Source organism: Amblyraja radiata, chromosome 3 (genome assembly GCF_010909765.2).
Source record: "Amblyraja radiata isolate CabotCenter1 chromosome 3, sAmbRad1.1.pri, whole genome shotgun sequence".
Lineage (NCBI taxonomy): Eukaryota > Metazoa > Chordata > Chondrichthyes > Rajiformes > Rajidae > Amblyraja > Amblyraja radiata.
The window spans coordinates 35,591,462-35,617,489 of NC_045958.1; the positions used below are offsets into that span (position 1 = coordinate 35,591,462).

General features: G+C 41.2%; 1 protein-coding gene across 2 annotated transcripts in view; it reads left to right on the forward strand.

The window, feature by feature from the left end:
• The window catches only part of vps13a (vacuolar protein sorting 13 homolog A), a 346,213-nt gene that overhangs the window by 275,113 nt on the left and 45,072 nt on the right, over positions 1–26,028 (forward strand). For both annotated transcript variants that reach the window (XM_033017572.1, XM_033017571.1), the window contains exons 66-68: positions 11,217–11,262; positions 11,345–11,468; positions 17,660–17,774. In XM_033017572.1, the coding sequence (XP_032873463.1) occupies positions 11,217–11,262; positions 11,345–11,468; positions 17,660–17,774 (285 nt within the window). The remainder of the gene's footprint in view (positions 1–11,216; positions 11,263–11,344; positions 11,469–17,659; positions 17,775–26,028) is intronic.

Here is a 26,028-nt window from a genome sequence, read left to right on the forward strand (position 1 = left end):
AAGGCGCAAAGTTCAGTCAGTCCTCCTCCATTGTTCACCTGTGGTCGGGGCCATGAACCTCCGCAGTTGCCGCTACAGGCGGCCGGATGTACAGGCCCTCTCATCAGGACGGTCGAACACACTCCACGGCTTGGAGGTCCCGAATCAGCACTTTCTTGTGGCTTCAGGATGTTGTAGGCCGCAGGCCGGCGGTCAGAGCACTTCTCTGGCTATCCCTGGCGAGGGATCCTGCTCCGATAGTAATTCCACGCCGCGCCCTCGGCTAGAACCTCCACAGACTGCGGCTTCAGGATGTTATAAGCCGCGGGCTGGCGGTCGGAGCTCTTCTCCGGGGATCCCCAACGAGGGATTCCAGGCTCCGGACGTCGCATCCGCGGCTAGAACCTCCTCAGACCGCGGTTTCAGGATGTAACAGTCCGCGAGCCAGCGTTCGGAGCACCCCTTCTGGCGACCCCGGCAAGGGCTCGCCCGCTCCACGATGAAAAGTCCACGCTGCGCCCGGTGCTGAAACTCCGAGCCAGACTCCAGGAAAGGCCGCTCCAATCCATGGTGATAGGCCGCGAGGGAGGCGACATGGAAAAAGTCGCCTCTCCATGGAGGAGGCGACCGAAAGCGGTTCCCCCCCTTTCCCCCCCCTCATCACCCCCCACACAAGATACACCTCCCCCACTTTTTAAGAAGGGAGGGAGAGAGAAAACGGGGAATTACAGACCAGTTAGTCTAACATCGGTAGTGGGGAAACTGCTAGAGTCAGTTATTAAAGATGGGATAGCAGCACATTTGGAAAGTGATGAAATCATTGGACAAAGTCAGCATGGATTTACAAAAGGTAAATCATGTCTGACGAATCTTATAGAATTTTTCGAGGATGTAACTAGTAGCGTGGATAGGGGAGAACCAGTGGACTTCCAGAAGGCTTTCGACAAGGTCCCACATAAGAGATTAGTTTACAAACTTAAAGCACACGGCATTGGGGGTTCAGTATTGATGTGGATAGAGAACTGGCTGGCAAACAGGAAGCAAAGAGTAGGAGTAAACGGGTCCTTTTCACAATGGCAGGCAGTGACTAGTGGGGTACCGCAAGGCTCAGTGCTGGGACCCCAGCTATTTACAATATATATTAATGATCTGGATGAGGGAATTGAAGGCAATATCTCCAAGTTTGCGGATGACACTAAGCTGGGGGGCAGTGTTAGCTGTGAGGAGGATGCTAGGAGACTGCAAGGTGACTTGGATAGGCTGGGTGAGTGGACAAATGTTTGGCAGATGCAGTAAAATGTGGATAAATGTGAGGTTATCCATTTTGGTGGCAAAAACAGGAAAGCAGACTATTATCTAAATGGTGGCCGACTAGGAAAAGGGGAGATGCAGCGAGACCTGGGTGTCATGGTACACCAGTCATTGAAAGTGGGCATGCAGGTGCAGCAGGCAGTGAAGAAAGCGAATGGTATGTTAGCTTTCATAGCAAAAGGATTTGAGTATAGGAGCAGGGAGGTTCTACTGCAGTTGTACAGGGTCTTGGTGAGACCACACCTGGAGTATTGCGTACAGTTTTGGTCTCCAAATCTGAGGAAGGACATTTTTGCCATAGAGGGAGTGCAGAGCAGGTTCACCAGACTGATTCCTGGGATGTCAGGACTGTCTTATGAAGAAAGACTGGATAGACTTGGTTTATACTCTCTAGAATTTAGGAGATTGAGAGGGGATCTTATAGAAACTTACAAAATTCTTAAGGGGTTGGACAGGCTAGATGCAGGAAGATTGCTCCCGATGTTGGGGAAGTCCAGGACAAGGGGTCACAGCTTAAGGATAAGGGGGAAATCCTTTAAAACCGAGATGAGAAGAACTTTTTTCACACAGAGAGTGGTGAATCTCTGGAACTCCCTGCCACAGAGGGTAGTCGAGGCCAGTTCATTGGTTATATTTAAGAGGGAGTTAGATGTGGCCCTTGTGGCTAAGGGGATCAGAGGGTATGGAGAGAAGGCAGGTACGGGATACTGAGTTGGATGATCAGCCATGATCATATTGAATGGCGGTGCAGGCTCGAAGGGCCGAATGGCCTACTCCTGCACCTAATTTCTATGTTTCTATGTTTCTATACACCGAGAGACACTAAAACAAACATTTGGACACACGAAAAAAAACAAAAAATGTAGAACTAATGAACGAGCTGCTGGCAGGGCAGCCGTCTCGCAGCGGCCCCCACCGAATAAAGAACTCCAAGTAAAGTCTGACAAGAGGTATGTACCATAACTTCCACTTCTTCGTATTTCATCAAAATAAAGGAACAACACGCCATTAGTTTCTTCATAATAACCATATAACAATTACAGCACGGAAACAGGCCATCTCGGCCCTTCTAGTCCGTGCCGAACACTTACTCACACCTAGTCTCATCTACCTGCACTCAGACCATAACCCTCCATTCCTTTCCCGTCCATATACCTATCCAATTTATTTTTAAATGATAAAATCGAACCTGCCACCACCACTTCCACTGGAAGCTCATTCCACACAGCTACCACTTTCTGAGTAAAGAGGTTCCCCCTCATGTTACCCCTAAACTTTTGTCCCTTAATTCTCAAATCATGTCCTCTTTTTGAATCTTCCCTACTCTCAATGGAAAAAGCTTATCCACGTCAAATCCTCTCATAATTTTAAAGACCTCTATCAAGTCCCCCCTTAAACTTCTTCGCTCCAAAGAATGAAGACCTATCTTGTTCAACCTTTCTCTATAACTTAGGTGCTGAAACCCAGGCAACATTCTAGTAAATCTCCTCTGTACTACCATATAACCATATAACAATTACAGCACGGAAACAGGCCATCTCGGCCCTTATAGAAACATAGAAACATAGAAATTAGGTGCAGGAGTAGGCCATTCGGCCCCTCGAGCCTGCACCGCCATTCAATATGACCATGGCTGATCATCCAACTCAGTATCCCGTACCTGCCTTCTCTCCATACCCTCTGATCCCCTTAGCCACAAGGGCCACATCTAACTCCCTCTTAAATATAGCCAATGAACTGGCCTCGACTACCCTCTGTGGCAGAGAGTTCCAGAGATTCACCACTCTCTGTGTGAAAAAAGTTCTTCTCATCTCGGTTTTAAAGGATTTCCCCCTTATCCTTAAGCTGTGACCCCTTGTCCTGGACTTCCCCAACATCGGGAGCAATCTTCCTGCATCTAGCCTGTCCAACCCCTTAAGAATTTTGTAAGTTTCTTTAAGATCCCCTCTCAATCTCCTAAATTCTAGAGAGTATAAACCAAGTCTATCCAGTCTTTCTTCATAAGACAGTCCTGACATCCCAGGAATCAGTCTGGTGAACCTTCTCTGCACTCCCTCTATGGCAATAATGTCCTTCCTCAGATTTGGAGACCAAAACTGTACGCAATACTCCAGGTGTGGTCTCACCAAGACCCTGTACAACTGCAGTAGAACCTCCCTGCTCCTATACTCAAATCCTTTTGCTATGAAAGCTAACATACCATTCGCTTTCTTCACTGCCTGCTGCACCTGCATGCCTACTTTCAATGACTGGTGTACCATGACACCCAGGTCTCGCTGCATCTCCCCTTTTACTAGTCGGCCACCATTTATAGTCCGTGCCGAACACGTATTCTCCCCTAGTCCCATCTACCTGCACTCAGACCATAACCCTCCATTCCTTTCCCATCCATATAACTATCCAATTTATTTTTAGATGATAAAATCGAACCTGCCTCCACCAGCTTCACTTGAAGCTCATTCCACACAGCTACCACTCTCTGAGTAAAGAAGTTCCCCCTCATGTTACCCCTAAACTTCTGCCCGTGAATTCTCAAGTCATGTCCTCTTGTTTGAATCTTCCCTACTCTCAGTGGGAAAAGCTTATCCACGTCAACTCTGTCTATCCCTCTCATCATTTTAAAGACGTCTATCAAGTCCCCCCCTTAACCTTCTGCGCTCCAAAGAATAAAGACCTAACTTGTTCAACCTTTCTCTGTAACTTAGTTGCTGAAACCCAGGCAACATTCTAGTAAATTTCCTCTGTACTCTCTCTATTTTGTTGACATCCTTCCTATAATTAGGCGACCAAAATTGTACACCATACTCCAGAATTGGCCTCGCCAATGCCTTGTACAATTTTAACATTACATCTCAACTTCTATACTCAATGCTCTGATTTATAAAGGCCAGCACACCAAAAGCTTTCTTTACCACCCTATCTACATGAGATTCCACCTTCAGGGAACTGTGCACAGTTATTCCCAGATCCCTCTGTTCAACTGCATTCTTCAATTCCCTACCATTTACCATGTACGTCCTATTTTGATTTGTCCTGCCAAGATGTAGCACCTCACACTTATCAGCATTAAACTCCATCTACCATCTTTCAGCCCACTCTTCCAACTGGCATAAATCTCTCTGTAGACTTTGAAAATCTACTTCATTATCCACAACACCACCTATCTTAGTATCATCTGCATACTTACTAATCCAATTTACCACACCATCATCCAGATCATTGATGTACATGACAAACAACAGTGGACCCAACACAGATCCCTGTGCCACCCCACTAGTCATTGACCTCCAACCTGACAAGCAGCCATCCACCATTACTCTCTGGCATCTCCCATTCAGCCACTGTTGAATCCATCTTGCTACTCCACCATTAATACCCAACAATTGAACCTTCTTAACCAACCTTCCATGAGGAACCTTGTCAAAGGCCTTACTGAAGTCCATATATACAACATCCACTGCTTTACCCTCATCAATTTCCCTAGTAACCTCTTCAAAACATTCAAGAAGATTAGTCAAACATGACCTTCCAGGCACAAATCCATGTTGACTGTTCCTAATCAGACCCTGTTTATCCAGATGCTTATATATATTATCTCTAAGTATCCTTTCCATTAATTTGCCCACCACTGACGTCAAACTAACAGGTCTATATTTGCTAGGTTTACTCTTAGAACCTTTTTTAAACAATGGAACAACATGCGCAGTACGCCAATCCTCCGGCACTATTCCCGTTTCTAATGACATTTGAAATATTTCTGTCATAGCCCCTGCTATTTCTACACTAACTTCCCTCAATGTCCTATGGAATATCCTGTCCGGACCTGGAGACTTATCCACTTTTATATTTCTCAAAAGTGTCAGTACTTCCTCTTCTTTGAATCTCATAGTTTCCATAGCTACTCTACTTGTTTCCCTTACCTCACATAATTCAATATCCTTCTCCTTGGTGAATACCGAAGAAAGGAAATTGTTCAATATCTCCGCCATCTCTTTTGGCTCTGCAGATAGCTGTCCACTCTGACTCTCTAATGGACCAATTTTATCCCTCGTTATCCTTTTGCTATTAATATAGCTGTAGAAACCCTTTGGATTTACTTTCACCTTACTTGCCAAAGCAACCTCATATCTTCTTTTAGCTTTTCTAATTTCTTTCTTAAGATTCTTTTTACATTCTTTATACTCCTCAAGCACCTCATTTACTCCATGCTGCCTATAATTATTGTAGATCTCTCTCTTTTTCCGAACCAAGTGTCCAATCTACTCTCTCTATTTTGTTGACATCTTTCCTATAATTTGGCAAACAGAATTGTACACCATATTCCAGAATTGGCCTCACCAATGCCTTGTACAATTTTAACATTACATCCCAACTTCTATACTCAATGCTCTGATTTATAAAGGCCAGCACACCAAAAGCTTTCTTTACCACCCTATCTACATGAGATTCCACCTTCAGGGAACTATGCACAGTTATTCCTAGATCCCTCTGTTCCACTGCATTCCTCAATTCGCTACCATTTACCATGTACGTCCTATTTTGATTTGTCCTACCAAGATGTAGCACCTCACAATTATCAGCGTCACACTAATTATTGTTCTGGTCTACAAATTTTTTTTTTTTTAGTCCCTAACTATCTCTACTCTTTCATATTCTAATTTTCATTCATTGAGAAAGTAGATAAGTAACCCCACATCTAAGTGCATAAAATGGATGGAGTTCAATTAATTATTTTCTCATTTGATAAATATCAAATTTTTGCAAAGAAAACAAACCCGGTCCAGTTGGTCTTTCCATGTACATATAATTCTTTGGCATAAATTATCTATAAATGTCATTACTTTTTCTTCGCGACAATCAGAACGCTACATAATTGCTAGTTAACTTGTACTATGTACAGTTCTAACATTCATCTGATTTTTTGTTAAATTTGTGGTTCCTCAGAACATAGATCAGTCCAGCACATGAACAGACACTTTGGCCCATAATATCTGTTGCAAACATGATGCCGGAATAAAGTAATCTTATCTGCCAGCACATGATCCATATCCTCCATTCCCTGCATAGCCATGTGCCTATCTAAACCCTCTTAAATGCCATGTGAATTTATAATGGGAAACAAGGAAATGGCAGAACAGTTAAACAAGTACTTTGTTTGCATCTTCCTTAGTGAAGACAGAACCAATCTCCTGGAAATACTAGAGGACCGAGGATCTAGTGGGAGGGAGGAACTGAAGGGAATCCACATTAGTCAGATAATGGTGTTAGGTGAACTGTTGGGATTGAAGGCAGATAAATCCACAGGGCTTGATAGTCTGCATCCCAGATTACACAAGGAGGTGGCCCGAGAAATCGTGGATGCATTGGTGATAATTTTCCAATGTTCTCTCGACTCTGGATCAGTTCCTGTAGACTGGAGGGTAGCCAATTTTTAAGGAAGGAGGGAGAGAGAAAACGGGGAATTATAGACAAGTTCGCCTTACATTGGTAGTGGGAAAGATGCTCGAGTCGATTATTAAAAATGTTATGGCAACGCATTTGGAAAGCAGTGACTGGATCGGTCAAAGTCAGCATGGATTTATGAAGGGAAAATCATGCTTGACTAATCTTTTGGAATTTTTCGAGGATGTAACAAGTAGAATAGATAAGGGAGAGCCAGTGGATGTGGACAAAAGTAGACAAAAATGCTGGAGAAACTCAGCGGGTGAGGCAACATCTATGGAGCAAAGGAATAGGTGACGTTTTGGGTCAAGACCCTTCTTAAGACTGATGTGGGGTTGGCGGGGGCGGGACGAAGAAAGGAAGACGCGGTGACAGTGAGCTGTGGGAGAGCTGGGAAGGGGAGGGGAAAGAACGAGAAAGCAGGGACTACCTAAAATTGGAGAAGTCAATCTTCATACCGCTGGCCAAGCGAAATACGAAGTGCTGCTCCTCCAATTTATGGTGGGCCTCACTCTGGCCATGGAGGAGGCCCAGGACAGAAAGATCGGATTCGGAATGGGAGGGGGAGTTGAAGTGCTGAGCCACCGGGAGATCCTGGACTTTCAAAAAGCCTTTGACAAGATCCCACACAAGAGATTAGTGTGCAAAATTGGAGCACATGGTATTGGAGGTAGGGTATTGACATGGATAGAGAACTGGTTGGCAGGCAGGAGGCAAAGAGCAGAAATTAATGGGTCCTTTTCAGAATGGCAGGCAGTGACTAGTGGGGTGCCGCAGGGTACGGTGCTGGGACCCCAATTGTTTACAATATATATTAACGATTTAGAAGAGAGAATTAAATGTAATATCTCTAAGTTTGCGGATGACACAAAGCTGGGTGGCAGTGTGAACTGCGAGGTGGATGCTATGCGGCTGCAGGGTGATTTGGATAGGTTGGGTGAGTGGGCAGAAGCATGGCAGATGCAGTATAATGTGGATACATGTGAGGTTATCCACTTTGATGGCAAGAACAGGAAGGCAGATTATTATCTGAATGGTGTTACACTAGGAGAAGGGCAGGTGCAACGAGACCTGGGTGTGCTTGTACATCAATCACTGAAAGTAGGCCTGCAGCTACAGCAGGCAGTCAAAAAAACCAATGAGGTGGCCTTAATTGCGAGAGGATTTGAGTTTTGGAGCAAAGAGGTCATACTGCATTTGTACAGGGCCCTGGTGAGACCGCACCTGGAGTATCATGTGCAATTTTGAGGTAGGACATTTTTGCTATTGAGGGAGTGCAGCGTAGGTTTACCAGGTTAATTCCCAGGATGGCGGGACTAACGTATGATGAAAGAATGGGTCGACTGGGCTTGTATTCGCTGGAATTTAGAAGGATGAGAGGGAATTTTATAGAAACATGTAAAATTCTTGGAGGATTGGACAGGATTGATGCAGGAAAAATGTTCCCGATGTTGGGGGAGTTCAGAACCAGAGGCCGCAGTTTAAGAATAAGGGATAGACCATTTAGGACTGAGATGAGGAAGAACTTTTTCACCCAGAGAGTTGTGAATCTGTGGAATTCTCTGTCACAGAAGGCAGTGGAGGCCAATTCACTGGATGTTTTCAAAAGAGAGTTGATTTAACTCTTAGGGTGAAGGGAATCAAGGGATGTGGGGGAAAAAGCCGGAACGGTACTGAGTTTGGATGATCAGCCATGACCATATTGAATGGCGGTGCTGGCTCGAAGGGCTGAAATGCCTACTCCTGCACCTATTTTCTATGTTTCTATAAACTTATCTGCCTCCACCAGCACTCCTTTGTGTCTTTTAAAGTAAATCAATTGCTTTGTTGGTTGTTAAAAACATCTAAGGAATGTACAACACCGTGTAACTAGGTGCTGATGTGGTTGGTGTGCACCAGCAAGTGCATCTTCATCAGCTATGATTAGGTTGAAATGGCTGTTGTTTTGGCTGGTGTTGTAGTCCCTTGCCGTCAGCTCTTTCTTCAGACCACTGCCAACAACAAGATGCGTTCAGTCACCATGTGGCTCCTTCCCCTTTCAGCAGCTTCTCCCTGTCAGTTGTCGCTTTGACTGTTCCCCTGCTCCACCAGCAACGCTTCCTCCTCCCATCACTCTGTCCACATGGCCCCTTTGCCCCCTCCCCCCAGTGCTTACTCATCCTCCTCCTTCCCTGTAGTCACGGACATCTCCCATGGTGGAGTGTGTCAGCGACTCCAGGAGAAAAAGAGGAGGAGGAGGCGGTGGTTTAGGGGACAACGGACAAACCAATGGCTCACAGGAGGAGGCAGCTGCATGGTGACCAAGCATATTCTGTTGGTGGCGTCAAAGAAAGCGCTGTCCCCAGGGGCTACAACGTGAGCCGCAACAACGGTTGCGTCAACTGGACTGTGTGGTGGGTGAAGAAGGGCACGCTGGTGCATCTTGTGAGCTTGAAGTGGTGTTGGAAGCTCCTCAACCTCCAATATTACAAGGAAAACAGTCCAAGTCTGTCCAACCTCCTTATAACAAATACCATCTAACACAGGCAGCATCTTCGTAAACCTCTTCTGCGCCCTCTCCAAACTCTCCACTTCCTTCCTGTAATGAAGTGACCAGACTTGCATGCATTACTCCAAATACGGCATCATGATTTCCTGACTCTTACACTCAGTGCCCCGACCAATGAACAAAAACATACCATATGCATTATTTACCATTCTACTTGTGTTCTTTGAAGGAGCTATGTTCCAATCTTTATTTTTCCCTCTGAAACGCCCTGATCAACTCATTCCTTCCCACACAAACCACTCTCTCCCCAGGTACTTTCCCCTGTAACCGCAGGAGATGCAACACCTATCCCTATACCTCCCCACTCGACTCCGTCCAAGGGCCCCAACAGTCTTTCAGGTGAAGCAGAGTTTCACTTGCACCTCCTCCAACCTCTTCTACTGTATCCGCTGTTCCAGGTGTGGACTCCTATATTTCGGCGAGACCAAGCGCAGGCTCGGCAATCGTTTCGCTGAACACCTCCGCTCAGTCCGCCTAAACCTAGCTGATCTCCCGGTTTCTAAACATTTTATCTCCCTCTCCCATTCCTAAACTGGCCTTTCTGTCCTGGGCCTCCTCCATTGTCAGAGTGAGGCCCAGCGCAAATTGGAGGAACAGCACCTCATATTTTGGTTGGGCAGCTTACAATCCAGTGCAAATTGGAGGAACAGGACCTCATATTTTGCTTGGACAGCTTACACCCCAGCGGTATGAACATGAACTTTTCTAACTTTAAGTAACTCTTGCTTTCTCTCTCTCTCTATCCCTCCACCTTCCCAGTTCCCTGCCCAGTCTGACTGTCTCCGCCTACATTTTATCTCTATTCGCTTTGTTGTTACCTTCTCACAGCTAACATTTAACATTTTCCTTGATCTCTCTCCCTTTTGTCCTGTTTTTCACACCTTACATTTCCTAATCAATGTATCTCTCTCACCCCTGACATCAGTCTGAAGAAAGATCCCCGAAACGTCACCCATTCATTTTGTCTAGAAATGCTGCCTGTCCCGCTGAACTAGTAATTCACCATCTGACTTCTCAGGTTACTTTTGAAATTATCTGAGGAGCACCTTGATTGCTCGTTTTGTCCTGCCACTTTGATGTTATTCAAGAGGCATGAATCAAGATATTTTCCATTTTACTTAACTAATCCTGAAGACTATTTTCCTACCCTTGTCAACAATTCATTATCACTGTTTTGGACTCTGACTGCTCCACTTCCCTGGGTGTACATTGGTTACACCTCCTAACTTGGATTCCTAGAACCATTAATCTTATTCTTTATGGAAGGTTTGAACAATTAAATGAGTTCTTAGACCACTTTAGAAGGGAACAGTCAATCACATGGAATTGTAGATTTGGCTTAAATAATCAGCTGAGTTTATACAGCAGAGTAACAGTTTCATCATTTATTTTAGTAATGTCAGGTGTTTTATTTTGATCCAGAGTTTGAAATTTGGCTTCAAATTTTCAGTGGTTGAATTGACACTGTTCTTTGGATTATTATTCCATATCTCTTACCAGTCCAGTAATGTGAGCACTTCACTGAACCAAACAGATTTTTACAATTATTTTGTATTTTCCCTTCAGTGCCAGTTACTTGCAGTAGTTTTAAATAATAGACTTGCATCTATAGACACTTAAGTGCTGGAGTAACTCAGCGGGTCAGACAGCATCTTTAGAGAACATGGATAGGTAATACGGGTCAGGAACCTTCATCGTACCTGATCCATGTTATATATATATATATATATATGATTCATAGAGATATATAGAGATCCATGTTCTCTTGAGACTTGACCTGCAGAGTTATTCCAGAATTTTTTTGTAAACCAGCATCTGCTGTTCCTTGATTCTACAGACTTACATCGATGGTTAAGTATATCGCTGCAATTTTTACTATGAGAAGTATGTTCAAGAAGAGCTCAGAGTTGACAGTAATTTTCTTTTATTTTCATAGGGTTTTGTGAGTGGAATCACTGGAATAGTGACAAAACCAATCAAAGGTAAAAAGTAATATATTGTGTTAATTTCAGTTTAAAATATTGAGAGTGAAATAAAAATTATATTTTAAATGCTCTTTTGTAGGTGCTCAGAAGGAAGGTGCAGTTGGTTTCTTTAAAGGAATTGGCAAAGGCCTTGTTGGAGCAGTGGCACGACCTGCTGGAGGCATTATAGACCTGGCCAGCAGCACTTTTCAAGGGATAAGAAGGTAAAGTATGTTCTAAACATTGCATTCAAAGGTGTCTGAATTTTACACAGTTGAGTTCCCTAAATATCCAAAACAATGTCGAATTTGATCTCTGTTTGGACATTTATGTTTTTTTAATGTTCTCTCACTCCTCAAAGAAAATTGAAAAAGGGATGGTCTACAAACTGAAATACTTTCAAAGTCTACCCACCAGATCTGAGCAACTTAGTATCCAGTTGAGACCAGAACAGGCCGCAGTTATTGTACTCTTGAATTTCTATAATGCAAGATAGATGAGCTAAGGATGTTCAATCTGAGGGATGAATATATTTTTTTCCCACAGATGCTGCATGATCTGAGCTTTTCAGTATTTTCTGGTTTGATTTTAGGTTTCCCACATCTTATTTATTTTCTTATGCCCCATGAGTTTTATGGTTCTTCAATTATATCTGCAGTCATCATATCTTTCTTAGTAACTTGAAGTTTGATCTGACTAAAGTGACGTTTATGATCTATATTCAAGAGCGTTCAATTGTGATATATACCGGGACTGGAACAATTTAATTCTTACCTGCTGTAGCTTCACTGGCATATTACATGCAAAAGCGAAACAAATAAATATACAATGAATTATAATGAATGATGTAATGGTTCTTGGGCTCCTGTACCACCTTTTCAATTTATGTAGTGAAAAGAGAGCATGGCCAAGGTGATATGGATCTTTGATATTAGCTATCTTGCCAGAGTGCCTTCGATAGTGCTGATATATTCGACTAGTTTAATCAAATCATCACAAGATGAGCTTCAATTAAGCTTTTTTTTTCATTTCTTGCCCAGATCTGATGTTTATGCTCTGGAAGTGGGTTTTCACCGGGTGGCGCTTCGATGGCAGCCTCGCCTACAGTCTGTCTGTCCTTTTTGTCTTTTTTAAAAAAATTTTAGTGTGTTTAAAAAATATGTGTTAATGTTCTCTGGTTTATTTTATGTGGGGGTAGGGGTTGGGGGAAACATTTTTTCAATCTCTTACCTTGCCGGAGTTGCGATTGTTTTCCGAATCGTATCTCCGGTCGTTCTGTGGCGTAACATCGTGGAGCTGGCGGTCTTGCTCGGGACTGACTTTGAGCCCCACTGTGGGGCATGGACTTGCCATCGGAGCCGATTCCTTGACTGGGATTGGTGCTCCAACCACGGCCTGCGGACTTTAACATCAAGGAGCTCACAGTCTCGGGTCGAGGCCGGCGGGAAGCTCCAAAAGCCGCACGACATTCGACTAGCCCCGACCCAGGGTAGATCGCCTGGCGCGGGGGAGCTGAGATCCCCCCCCCCCCAATGCAGGAGTTTGATCGCCCCGACGAGGAGGCCCGCCACCGGCTAAGGGAGTAAGATCGTCCCGTCAGCGGAAGGTTAGAGGCCCCCGACCGCTGGAGGACAAAGAAGGGAAAGATTGAACTTATTTTCGCCTTCCATCTCAGTGAAGAATGCGGAGGAGTCACTGTGGTGGATGTTCATGTTAAAATGTTTTTTTTGTGTTCTGTTGCTTTTTATTGGTATGACTATGTCAAATCAAATTCCTCATATGTTGCAAAACATACTTGACTAATAAAGTATGATTATTCATTGTTTCAAAGTTCCTTTCATTTCCCAAGATCTCTTGCTTTCCCAAATGTTTGATAATATCCATATACATAGAAACATAGAAAGTAGGTGCGAGAGTAGACCACCAGGTCCGTCGAGCCCGCACCGCCATTCGCTCATGGCTGAACACTAAACAGACACACTTACCCACAAACAGTAGACACAAGACACAGAACACAAGACACTACCCTCCCCTTTATACCGCTATCACCCCTCTCCACCCCAAGAACCGCGTGATCTCCTGGGGGAGGCAAAAAAACGGATAAAAACCCAGGTCCAATTCGGGAAAATAAAATCCGGGAAATTCCTCTCCGACCCCAATCCAGGCGATCGACACTTGTCCAGGAGATCACTCAGGTCTCACTATACTAACCATACCTAGGTCCATATCCCTGCCCTCTCCCCGTAGCCCCTTATCCCCTCGGCAGCTAAAAAAACATCTATTCTAGACTTAAATATATTTAACGTTTCTGCTTCCACTGCTCCCTGGGGCAGTGAATTCCATAAATTAACCACCCTCTTGGTGAAGAAGTTCTTCCTCATCTCAGTTTTAAAAGAGCCCCCCCTTATTCTGCAACTATGTCCCCTAGTTCTAGTTTCCCCGATCATTGGGAACATCCTCGGTGCATCCACCCGATCAAGGCCCCTCACGATCTTATATGTTTCAATGAGATCGCCTCTCATTCTCCTAAACTCCAAAGAGTAGAGCTCCAGCTTACTTAACCTTTCCTCATATGTCAATCCCCTCATTGCAGGAATTAATCTTGTAAACCTTCGCTGCACTGCCTCCAGGGCTAGTACATCCTTCCTTAAGTATGGACCCCAGAACTGTACACAGTATTCCAAATGTGGTCTCACTAATACTGTGTACAGCTGCAGCAAGACCTCCGTGTTTTTATACTCAATCCCCCTAGCAATAAAGGCCAAAACTCCATTGGCCTTCCTGATTGCTTGCTGCACCTGCATACTGACCTTTAGTGATTCATGTACTAATACCCCTAGATCCCTTTGCGTTGCATTACAACGCAGCTCCTCCTCATTTAGAAAATAACTTGCCCTATCATTTTTTTTCCCAAAGTGAATGACTTCACATTTATTAGTATTAAATTTCATCTGCCAAGTTGTTGCCCACTCACCTAGCTTATCTATATCCATTTGCAGACTCTTCCTATCCTCCTCATCCCCAACTTTTCCTCCCATTTTTGTATCGTCCGCAAATTTTGATATATTACACTTGGTTCCCTCCTCCAAATCATTTATATAAATTGTGAACAACTGGGGTCCCAGCACCGACCCTTGCGGAACCCCGCTAGTTACCGGTTGCCATCCCGAGTATGAACCATTTATCCCCACTCTCTGCTTCCTATTTGTCAGCCAATCCTCTACCCATGCTAATATATTACCCCCAATCCCATAATTTTTTATTTTTAGCAATAGTCTCTTATGTGGCACCTTGTCAAAAGCCTTTTGGAAGTCCAAGTATACCACATCCACCGGTTCCCCTTTATCCACCCGGGTTGTTACTTCCTCAAAGAATTCGAGCAGATTCGTTAAACAGGATTTCCCCTTCACAAAACCATGCTGGTTCTGTCCGATGAAGTCATGTTTATCCAAGTGCCCCGTTAGTGTTTCTTTAATAATTGTCTCTAACATTTTACCCACCACCGATGTTAGACTAACCGGTCTATAGTTACCCGCCTTCTGTCTACTTCCTTTTTTAAATATAGGTGTTACATTGGCCATTTTCCAATCCACTGGGACCGTTCCTGCCTCCAGGGAGTTTTGGAAAATTATCACCAATGCATCCACAATCCCCACCGCTATCTCCCTCAAGACCCTTGGATGTAATCCATCAGGCCCAGGGGATTTATCCTCCTTCAGTCTCATTAATTTCCCTAATACCACCTCCTTGGTGATCTTAATAGTATTTAGCTCCTCCATTCCTACCGCCCCCTGTTTATCCAGCGTTGGAATATTTTTTGGAATGTACTGTTATCTCTATTATAAATTTGGTTAATGTTTCTGCCAACTACCACATCTTTCTATTATGAAATGTGCAACTTCACAAGGTATTGATAATGTGCCTTTACTAATGTCTTATAAAAGATTGTCCATCTTCAAATGCCCATGAAAGTCATGAAAGGGGGGGGGGGGTGTGGAGCAGGGAGATGGGGAGGGGTGGAGGAGAGAGATGCCCCCTCCTTATCTACCCTCACTCCCACCCTCTCTACCCCCCTCCCTCTCTTCCCCCTCCCTCTCTTCCCCCTCCCTCTCTACCCCCTCCCTCGCCCTCTCTCTCCCTCTCTAACCTCGCTCCCCCCCCCCACTCTACCCTCCTCCCTCTCCACCCCCACCCCCTCCCTCTCTCTCTACCCTCCATCCCTCTCTACCCTCCATCCCTCTCTACCCTCCCTTTCCTCTCTACCCCCTCCCTCTCTTCCCCCTCCCTCTCTTCCCCCTCCCTCTCTTCCCCTCCCTCTCTTCCCCCCCTCTCTTCCCCTCCCTCTCTTCCCCCTCCCTCTCTTCCCCCTCCCTCTCTTCCCCCTCCCTCTCTTCCCCCTCCCTCTCTTCCCCTCTCCCTCTCTACCCCTCTCCCTCTCTACCCCTCTTCCCCTCCCTCTCTTGCCCCTCCCTCTCTTCCCCCTCCCTCTCTACCCCCTCCCTCGCCCTCTCTCTCCCTCTCTACCGTCCCCCCCTACTCTACACCCCTCCCTCTCCCACTACCTCCCTCTGTCCCTCTACCCCCTCCCTCCCTCTGTCCCTCTCCCTCTCTATCCTCCCTCACCCCTACTCTACACCCCTCCCTCTCCCTATACCCCCCCTCCCTCCCTCTCTACCCTCCCTACCTCTCTACCCCCCCTCTCTACCCCCTCTCCTTTGCTCTCCCTCTCTAACCTCCCCCCCCCCACTCTACCCCCCTCCCTCTCCACCCCCATCCCCCTTCCTCTCTACACCCTCCCCCCCTCTTCCCCCTCCCTCTCTACCCCCCCTTCCCTCTCGCCCCCCCCCCCCCTCTCGGCCCCCCTCCCTCTACCACCCCTCTAGGGATTGAAGTGGGAGGGTGACGAGGAGGAGGAGGGAGTGCTGGGGGATGAGGTGAAATGAACGTGCCTGCGCAGTTGGGGGCTATGCGTGAGTGGTGCAATATTGCGTTGGGGGAACTGGGTCTGCACTTGGTCTAGTGGCTAATAAAGGCAACTAGTGAACCCATTTGCAGCACCGAGTAGTTCTATCATTTGGTAATTTTCCCGAAATGACTAGTTTGTGCCTCTCTTAGAAATTAGAATGCTTTTAAAACATATGAACCATAAAATCAATTTAATATTGAAAAAAATACTTATTGCACCAAAATATTGACAGTACCTTAAAATCAAGTGTTTTATTTTTTATGAGGATATTCCAATTTGACTTGCTGTGCTTTCAATTGCTGTGCAGGTCCAGCAATGTGGTTGCAGCCAGGTAAATTGAAAACTGAATGGGCTGCAAGTGTACATGATGGATGTCGATGAGCAACTTTGGTCCTTGAACGTTTGGCAGATGCCTGATGTTTTTGTACATTGGGGATTGAGGAACTGTGGTCTAGGATAACTGGCCATGGGAAACACTTCAGGCGTTGGTGGGGGAGTATTGCCAATATGCTGAAGATGGACAGCAGTTTTATGCTTCACACTGCAATTATAAATTATATGGTCTGTGAGCCCACTGTCCAGCGGTTCTTCCTGATAGCAGAAGTATCCTTTGAGAGTGGCCGAAGCATTCTCCATTAATTTACATTGCCAACAACTGCAGTGTTTGGCATCTCTTAGTTTGAGCTTTGTTTTTCTCATCCTGTCCTCATTCATCTCTGTCAATTTACATCTCCCTCAGACAGAACAGCTGTGATTAACAAGCCTAAACCAACACCCCATTTGCCTTCTTCGGTCTTTCTTGTGTTCTACCCTGTCATATATATCCCACACTTCTCTCTCCTTTGTAATTTGAAAAAAGGTTAATTTCTAACTATTAATTGTAATGTAGTTGAAAAGTTGGTTCACTCTCTGCTGGCCGACCTGCTGACTATTTCAAACATTTTTTGGAGGGTTTTTCTTTCAGATTTTCAACGAGTGTAGTATTTATTTTGTCCCTGTGATTTCCAGCGATGCTGTGACATACTGGAGAGTGCCTTTTAAAGTTGGAACACTGTTATAATTATTTCAGGAATGAACTGGCAAATGTGCAGAATTGTTGGGATAGTTATTGGAACTTTGCGAATACCAATTTTTATCTGCAGAAGTAATTGCAACCATACTCTTAACATTTTCACATGCATTATGATTAAATCTTGTGTCTGGAATGTGTTAGCGGGAACAGGCTTGTGTTAACTGTGCAGTGCACAATTAGTGTTCCTATTTAAGTGACCTCCAGTTTTAGGATTCATTTTTATTTTGACGTAAAAATGTCAATTTTACATGTAGATAATTATTGTGTATCATAAAATTACTGCAGCGATCTGGAAAGAAATATGTTGCTGTTAATTATGTTGGGAAATTGTATTTTACATATTATTAATGTGCATACATTTTCAATCAATATGATAGAGCTACAGAATCATCAGAAGATGTTGAGAGCCTTCGACCACCTCGATTTATTCATGAAGATGGAGTAATTCGACCATACAGGTTGAGAGAGGCGATTGGCATGCAGGTCCTTCAGGTAATTAATTGTAATTACTTGGTTATATTTGTTGTGCACGGATATTTCTAATATTGAAAATAAAACCACCTTGAATTTCTCAATTCTATGTGCATATATAACCATACACAAGAAATGCTTGCATTTCAGGACAAGTTGATGTTTATAAAATATGTGCTCTGTGTAACTAATTTATTGGTGGCTGTATGGTTTGTCTAAGTATATTTATCCAAAAAGGCACAGAAAACAGCAGAAAAACTAACTAGTTATTTTACTTCTTTCTCTCTTTACCATGCTTGCAGAAAGGAAAGGCGTGCAAAGAATGGAATAGGTTGACAATGACCATACAGATGATTAATCTGATCAAATTGCTGTATACCATCAATGCATGCATTCATAACAGTCCAGTTATCTACAGGCATAACTATTAGTGGTCCTGTTAGTATTTTACTCTTTTATGGTTTATTTTAGTTGAAAAAGTGCAAACTCGAAAATACATAGGGATAGACAGAGAAATGGACAGCATACCTGTATTCTAGAACATTTCCAACAAAAATGCATGCAAGTTGCACAAATCAAGAAAGGCTGAGAAGAGAATATTACAGAAAATATATTAGTGGAGGACATTATGTTCTCTTAGTATTTGTTTACTTCCACTTGCAGTTTTAATTTGGCTTTTCTTACTGTTTTTAATTTATTGAGTGTTGTCGTTTGTATTTAAGAATTTCAGGTAATTGTACAATTGTGAAGTTGCTTTAATAAAAGTCTTGTCCAAAATCTATTAATGTCACATATTGCATCAAATTCCCCTGTTTAATTCCAATTTTGTTGATTATTAACTCATAATAGTACAATCTAATAAAATAAAATGTACAAAAATGGCTTTATAGTTTCTACTTAGGTTATATGAAGTTGATGGTTTTCTCAACTCCAATGTTTCACACATTACAAAAACATTAGCTGTGATGTAAATATGGCATGTTTTTAATTCTGACTATATCATTGTTTTATTCAAGAATTGTTTTCTGAGGTGGGCATAGTAAAATAAACTGCAACTTCGCATTCACAAGGAAACTGGTCTTGACGAATAATCCCTGTGATAAATGCCTTTCCCAGTGATTCACAAGCTCTGAATTGTCAAGGTACATTAACTACCCAATTCCATTGCAATGAATTTAGTGCATTTGTGAATTATAGAAGTAATTCTGGAATTTACAGAAGCAATTCCCTGTGTAGTGAAAGCAAACACATGAATAACGTTCAATAGTTTTTGATATATTCAAAATGGAAAAAGGAAATCCAAAGTTAAAGAGAAAAGGAAAGTGGAATTTTATAAATATTCCCTTTGAAGAGACAACACAGGCACACAATAGCTGCTTTGCTATGTCCTGTCTGATATATTAAATGGGCATGTAGAATGTTGGTATAGTATATTCATGTTAACTCCCCACCATTTGTGGTGGACAGTTACTGCAAATTTGGTTTCCATGGACACATTCAGAAAAGAGGTGGCAAACAGCGCCAGCGCCTATTGGACTTCTGGATGCCTGTGGATATTCTGATGTTGTGCACGCTTACATGGTGAAATTTCGGCAATTAAACTGATAAATGCATTGTTTCCCCAAACATTCCTGGCCATTGTAAATGGTTTTGGTGAAGAGCAAACTCCATATCAACAATAACGACAATAGATGTTTTTGTTGAGAGAATGGAATTTTGGGATTGATCCTAATCTGGATGTGAGATTATTGGACCAAATATTTCTGAGAGCTTCTGTTTTGTGAGTGCAATCAATTTGAAATAGATGGGAAACTACGTTATTTGGTTATTTTACATTTCTGTTCTTAATTTGTTCAGGATTGTTATCATGTAGGTTGCGGATAGGCTGGTTGAGAAGGTAGATATATGTCCAATAAAACGGAATCCTAGATGTAAGGTTTTTAAAAGAGAAATGATAGGCAGTTCTTGATAGATCATCAAGTTTTTAAAATGTAATCTCTTGAAACTTCTCAGGGTTTAAGTTATTCATCAACAAATAAAAGCAGTTGGATTTATTCTCAGACTTGGAATACTGAAATCTCATCCTTTCAAACTATAATTGTATTTATATTGGGATGTTTTTATGATAATTAAAACTACAATGATGCAATTTACTTGAAGGACTTTTTAATTGTATGCAAAATCTTGTATTTTTACTGAAAGATTTAACACATGCAAAATTGGCAACATTAATTGGTCATAGATACTTTTGCAATATGCAGTGAAGATCATATTTTCACCATACTGCCTTAAAACTTGTGAAAAGCTAATAAGCAGTATGTGTTGAAGTTGCCCGTATTTCTTGTACATCCTGTTTCATCTCACATATTTTAAATATGTTCTAAACTAGTTTTAAATAAAAATGAGCAAATATTTTGTAACATAAAAATAAATGTCTTGATAGATATTAAATGTAGGCACAAGATCGGAAAAGTAATTGAAACAGTTTTACGGCATTCAACAGTTAGCCATAATCTCTGCTGATGAGTTTTTAAAATAGCGAACCATTTTCTATCACATCAATCCATAGGTTAAGTGGCGCTTATTTTAGATGTTCCAGAACAAATTATTTATGTTTATGAAAGAATACAAATAAGAGGGATTCAATTTTAAAACAATACTTTGTGAGTGTTTGGGATCAAATTGAGAGATTACTTCTGCAAATGTAATACATAATCCACTTATACCAACAAAACATTGGCAGTTAATGCTCCCATGTTTTTACACCCCAGGTGGCAATATTATTTGCTTTTATTACTATTGATCATCATGTTGTCTTAACTCACACTGCCTACCTGCATCCCTAAATATGTTGTATGGACTTAATCCTGGATTAATTTCATTAATAACACATTGTGTTATGTGCATTTAGGATATTAGTTTATGCCAATTTGTAGGTAATTTTCTTCAATTTGTGTTTGGACTATGAGCATCACTGACATAACTGTCATATTGTCTATCCCCAACAGCTAAAAAAATTGTGATTATCCTCCTTGTGATGCAGACCCTATGTTTAAAATACATCTGTAATGTTATTAGTTAGGGAGTTCCAGGATCAAACTCATGTGTTGTAATATGGTCAGGATTGGGAAACTTTAATAGCTCACAAACCCAAAATTTGTAAGGGAGCTTGGAGCTTCTCCCTACTCTTTATTTTAGGGGCAATCATGGGTAGCACTTATGAAGCGTTAATAAAATATTTAACCTACACCTTCAATTATTTGGACCAAACCAGTGAATAGGCTTTCCTGGAAAGTCAATGTTGACAATAATGAAATAGATTTTCAGGAATTAGATGAGTTCATTGTGATGGCCACCACAATGGAGCCACGTGGGAATGTCATTATAATCATCCTGCCATTTCCAACCCCCCCTCCACCCCACGCAGCTTCCCCGACCCATCTCTCATACAATCAATCATCATGCTTTAGGTGCTTAAAACAGAAAATCCTTGACGCAGGGTAGTGATGCTTTCTCGGTTGTTGTGTCATATTTACATAGATGCCTTGGGAACAGTTTATACTGCTGGGCTATCAAGTTGGTTCCAACATTGATCTTGACTTGCAGAATTGAAAGTACCTGACATATCCTACAGTTGAAATATAGAATGTATTACTACCCTTGTGCAATTGACCATCAATCATTGAATACCAAAACTAGGCTGTGCCAAGGCAATAATTTCCCGAAAGTCTGCATTCCGAATCAACTGGATGGTCTCTTTTTAAGAACTGAGAGCAGTGAGTTTATGAATAATTTGGTGAACATTAAACTGGGATACTTGAAAGAGATCAAATTCAATCTCCTGGAATGACATGGATGTCTATAAATTCATGTTGCCAGTGCCATTAGTACTACTGCCTCAGGGAGACTTTAGATACCTAATATGTTGCTATTGAGGTTTAGAGCATTGGTTCTTAATTACTCCATAGGGATAGGATCAATGGTCCCTTTATTACTTCCTCTCTCATCTGCCCTGCCTCTAATGTCTATTCTTCAGCTACAACTAACGCAGTGCGTGTAGTTGCCATAGAAATAGCTACTTTGGGCAAGTAAAATCTAGGAGAATGACCGTGCATCTTAATGTCATGGAGGCATGTTTTTGGAAACTCACTCAGGGAGCCTGAAGGGGGTTGAAGGATGTTAATAGCTGTTTAAATCATGCAGTGAATGTAGTCCTTTGAGAGGTTTTTTGGTGGAGATTGATTTAAAAAAAAAAACACCTATTGATGCTCCTGAACACATCATCAGTGATGTAACCTGGGGTAATTGGGTGTTTCGGGTCTTTCAACATCAGACACCCTCACCCAGTCGACCCAGCCGTGGTTGATCAGACCACAACGTGATCAGGTGGCATTCGCTCCTCCCGATGGACCTCCTCTCCTGATCCAGAGCCATCTCGAGGCCTTCTCCACTGCCTCTGCTGTTCTTGATGGCTCTTCTCTCCATTCCGTTGATGCCCAGCGCACTCAAGGCTTAAGATAATATACAGAGTCTTGTAGTTCTTCGGACGACTGCAGCATCATTCTAATTAGTGACTTAAGGTATGATATGACAAAGTGACTTCATGAGTTTTCTGCTGGTTAAGTGGAGTCAAAACAAGTTGGAAGCTATTTTATCCTTTATTCTATTTATTTGTTACATCCATACTAAAACTGTTTGAGGGAACAATCACTATCACCCCTATTAGCATCATATAGACTCTAGGTAGAAAATTGAGTCTGAAGCAGAAGATATTTAGATATCCAAGTTCCTTACTTAAATGTTCCCATCTTTCAAGAATGTTGCATACCTTTTGGGAAGAGGGAATTCTGCTGTAAATATTTTCAATACTGGGAAGGCTTGTTTCAGTTTATTGATCCATTCATGAAAGCTGCAGTTTATTGTGCAATTAACAATGTTCATCAATGACTTAAATAAGCTTCCTCTAGGCCTGTGCTGAAATTCAAAGTTTAATAAAATTGACTACAGCACCTCTTTCAAATCAATCTTTGCCTGCCTTGAGATATTCATCTTAAGTTCCTTGGAATCTCAAGTATGTAAGGGTTTTTGGAGACTCAGAATTGTGGCAGTTACGTGGGGTGATGATATTGATTTTCATGGAGTGCTCCCCCTCCCAGGGCTGCAGATGTGAGACAGGAAGGTTTTAAAATTACGATTAGAATAATTCCTTTAGAGTGCTTAAGGATTCTATATTTCAACATCGATCGCAGATTCTGATGTGGTGTCTCAAGTTTGATTTTTTTTTTTAAACAGACAAGGAATAGTATCTTAGAAAACATCTTTCAGCAAAAGTACTTTGGAGTTCACCAAGGGATGACATTTTTTTTGTTTTTTTTGTTTATTTTATTAGAAGTTAATACAATACAAAACAATACAGTGGCACCTAATTTTAGGTGCCAACTATGTCATACCGTAATCCATTCTATGTACAACCTCTAGTTTTATGTTAGACAAGAAAAAGAAAACAATAGAAAGGGGAAAGAGTGGAAAAATAGAAGGTAGAGAGTAGAAAAATGTGAAGTGTGGATATAAAAAATAAAAATAAAAAAATAAAATAAAAAAGAAAAGGTGGAAAGTAGAAATAGAAGAAAAGGCCCCTTAAAAGAGAATTTTTCAAATCTATATTCGGAGATGTAGATCTATCCACGTCATGAACTGAACTCAGCAATCCTTATGGTACCGCTGCATCACATGATTCCAAAAAGTCGATGAAAGAAGACCAACTCCTTAAGAATTGGTCATATTTATCTATTAGTCGGAGTCTCATTTCTTCAAGGCGTGCTATGTCCATCATATTCCTAATCCACATTTTAACAGTTGGTATGGTTGCATTTTTCCAAAATTTAAGTATCAATTTCTTTCCAATTATTAACCCATAATTAAAAAAAACATTTTGGTCTTTATTTAAATTGGTATCTTCTCCTATTATTCCAAATATAATCCATTCCATTTTGGGTTCTATTCTTGACTTGAAGAGCTTTGTAAATATATCAAATATATCACTCCAAAATTTATTCAACTTTGTACATCCTACAAATGAATGTGTTAAATTAGCGTTTTGAAACAAACATTTATCGCATCTGGGAGAGACGTTTGGATAAAATTTATTCAACCTCGTTTTTGAATAATATAGTCTATGTAATAATTTGAATTGAATTAAATTATGTCTTGTATTAATAGAACAGTTATGTGTATTCATCAAATACTTTTCCCATCTATCCTTCGAGATCTTTATCATTAGCTCATGTTCCCAATCTTCCCTTAGTGCTTCTGTTGAGGGTGATTCTCTATATAATATATTATTATAAAAGTATGATATTAATTTTTGTGAATCAGCCTTAATATTCATTGCTTCTTCTAAAGGGTCTAAAAATATAGTTTGAAATCTATGTATATATTTCTTCATAAAGTCACATACCTGTATATATTTAAAATATTGATTATCCTTCAAATTAAATTTTAATTTTAATTGTTGAAATGATAACAGTTTACCCAATTCATACATATCCCCTACCTTCCTAATCCCCAGTCTATCCCATTGTTGATATGTGTTGTCGATGAGAGAAGGTTTGAATGCGGGGTTATTCAATAGTGGGGTTAGTACTGATAAATTATTTAATTTCAAGGATACTTTTATTTGTTTCCAAATTCTTATTATATTGTGAATAATTGGGTTCTTCTTATATATTATACTATTCAATTTTATCGGTGAGCAGGATCGTTCCTATATCGTGCGGATAGCACTCCTCTTTCTCCATTCTTATCCACTCCAACTGCTGAGTGGAACTATCCAGCCAGTACATTATGTTCTTAATATGCACTGCCCAGTAGTAATACATAAAGTTAGGTAATGATAAACCCCCAACTTCTTTAGATTTGCACAAATGCTTTCGTTGAATTCTATGTGTTCTGTAATCCCATATAAAATTAGTGATAGTGGAATCTAGTTTTTTGAAAAAATATTTTGGAATATATATTGGGATCGCTTGAAACAAATATATTAATTGTGGTAAGAAAGTCATTTTTATAGCGTTAATTCTACCTATCAATGAGAGCGGAAGTGTTTTCCAAAATTTAATCATATCATTCAGTTTATTTAATAGTGGTATAAAATTGGCACTAAATAATGATTTGTGTCTTCTCGTAATTTGAATACCCAGATACTTGAATTTTTCTGTTGCAATTTTGAAGGGGAATTTTAGTAAGTGTCTCGAATCCTGTGGTTTTAAAGACATAATTTCGCTTTTATCCCAATTTATTCTATATACTGAAAAAGAGCCGAATTCCTCAATTAGTGTTAATAAGGTGGGTATACTCGTTTGTGTATTAGTAATATATAAAAGAATATCATCAGCATATAGTGAAATTTTATTCTTTGAATCCTTAGTGTTATATCCGTGAATATTCGGGTGATTTCTAATCCTTTCAGCCAGCGGTTCTATCATAAGGGCAAATAGCAGTGGTGATAAGGCACACCCTTGCCTATTACCCCTTGATAAGTAAAATTTTGGAGATAGCGTATTGTTAGTTAATATTCTTGCCGTAGGTCTATCGTAAAGTAGTTTAACCCATCTAATAAAATTCTCTCCCATATTGAATTTTTGAAGTACCTTGTATAAATACTGCCATTCTACTTGATCAAATGCCTTCTCTGCATCCAGCGTGATAACTGAAATATCTTCATTGTCCTCATTATGAGAGTACATTATATTGAAAAGCCTTCTCAAATTATTAAATGATTGTCTTTTGGGTATAAATCCCGTTTGATCCGTATTTATTAAATTGTTAATATAAATATTTAGCCTTCTGGCTAGAATCTTTGCTAAAATTTTCTGATCCGTATTTAGTAGTGAAATAGCTCTATAAGAACCCGGTTCATCTAAATCTTTATCTTTTTTTGGTATAAGTGTTATTGTTGCTTCTGCTAGGGTTTCTGGTAGTTTATTTTCGATATAAGCCTGCGTGTATAAATTGAATAATCTTGGTATAATTGACTCTTGAAATCTTTTATAAAATTCATTACTAAAACCGTCTGGTCCTGGGGTCTTCCCATTTTTCAGTGAGTTTATTATTTGTTTTATTTCTTCACTAGTAATCCGTGCTCCTAATTGCTCTTGTTCTAAACTATCCAATTTTGGGAGCTTGCAATTATCTAAAAAATTTGTAATTTTACTTACATCTGTATTTATTTTAGATGTATATAAATTGTGATAAAATTGGGCAAACCTCTTGTTAA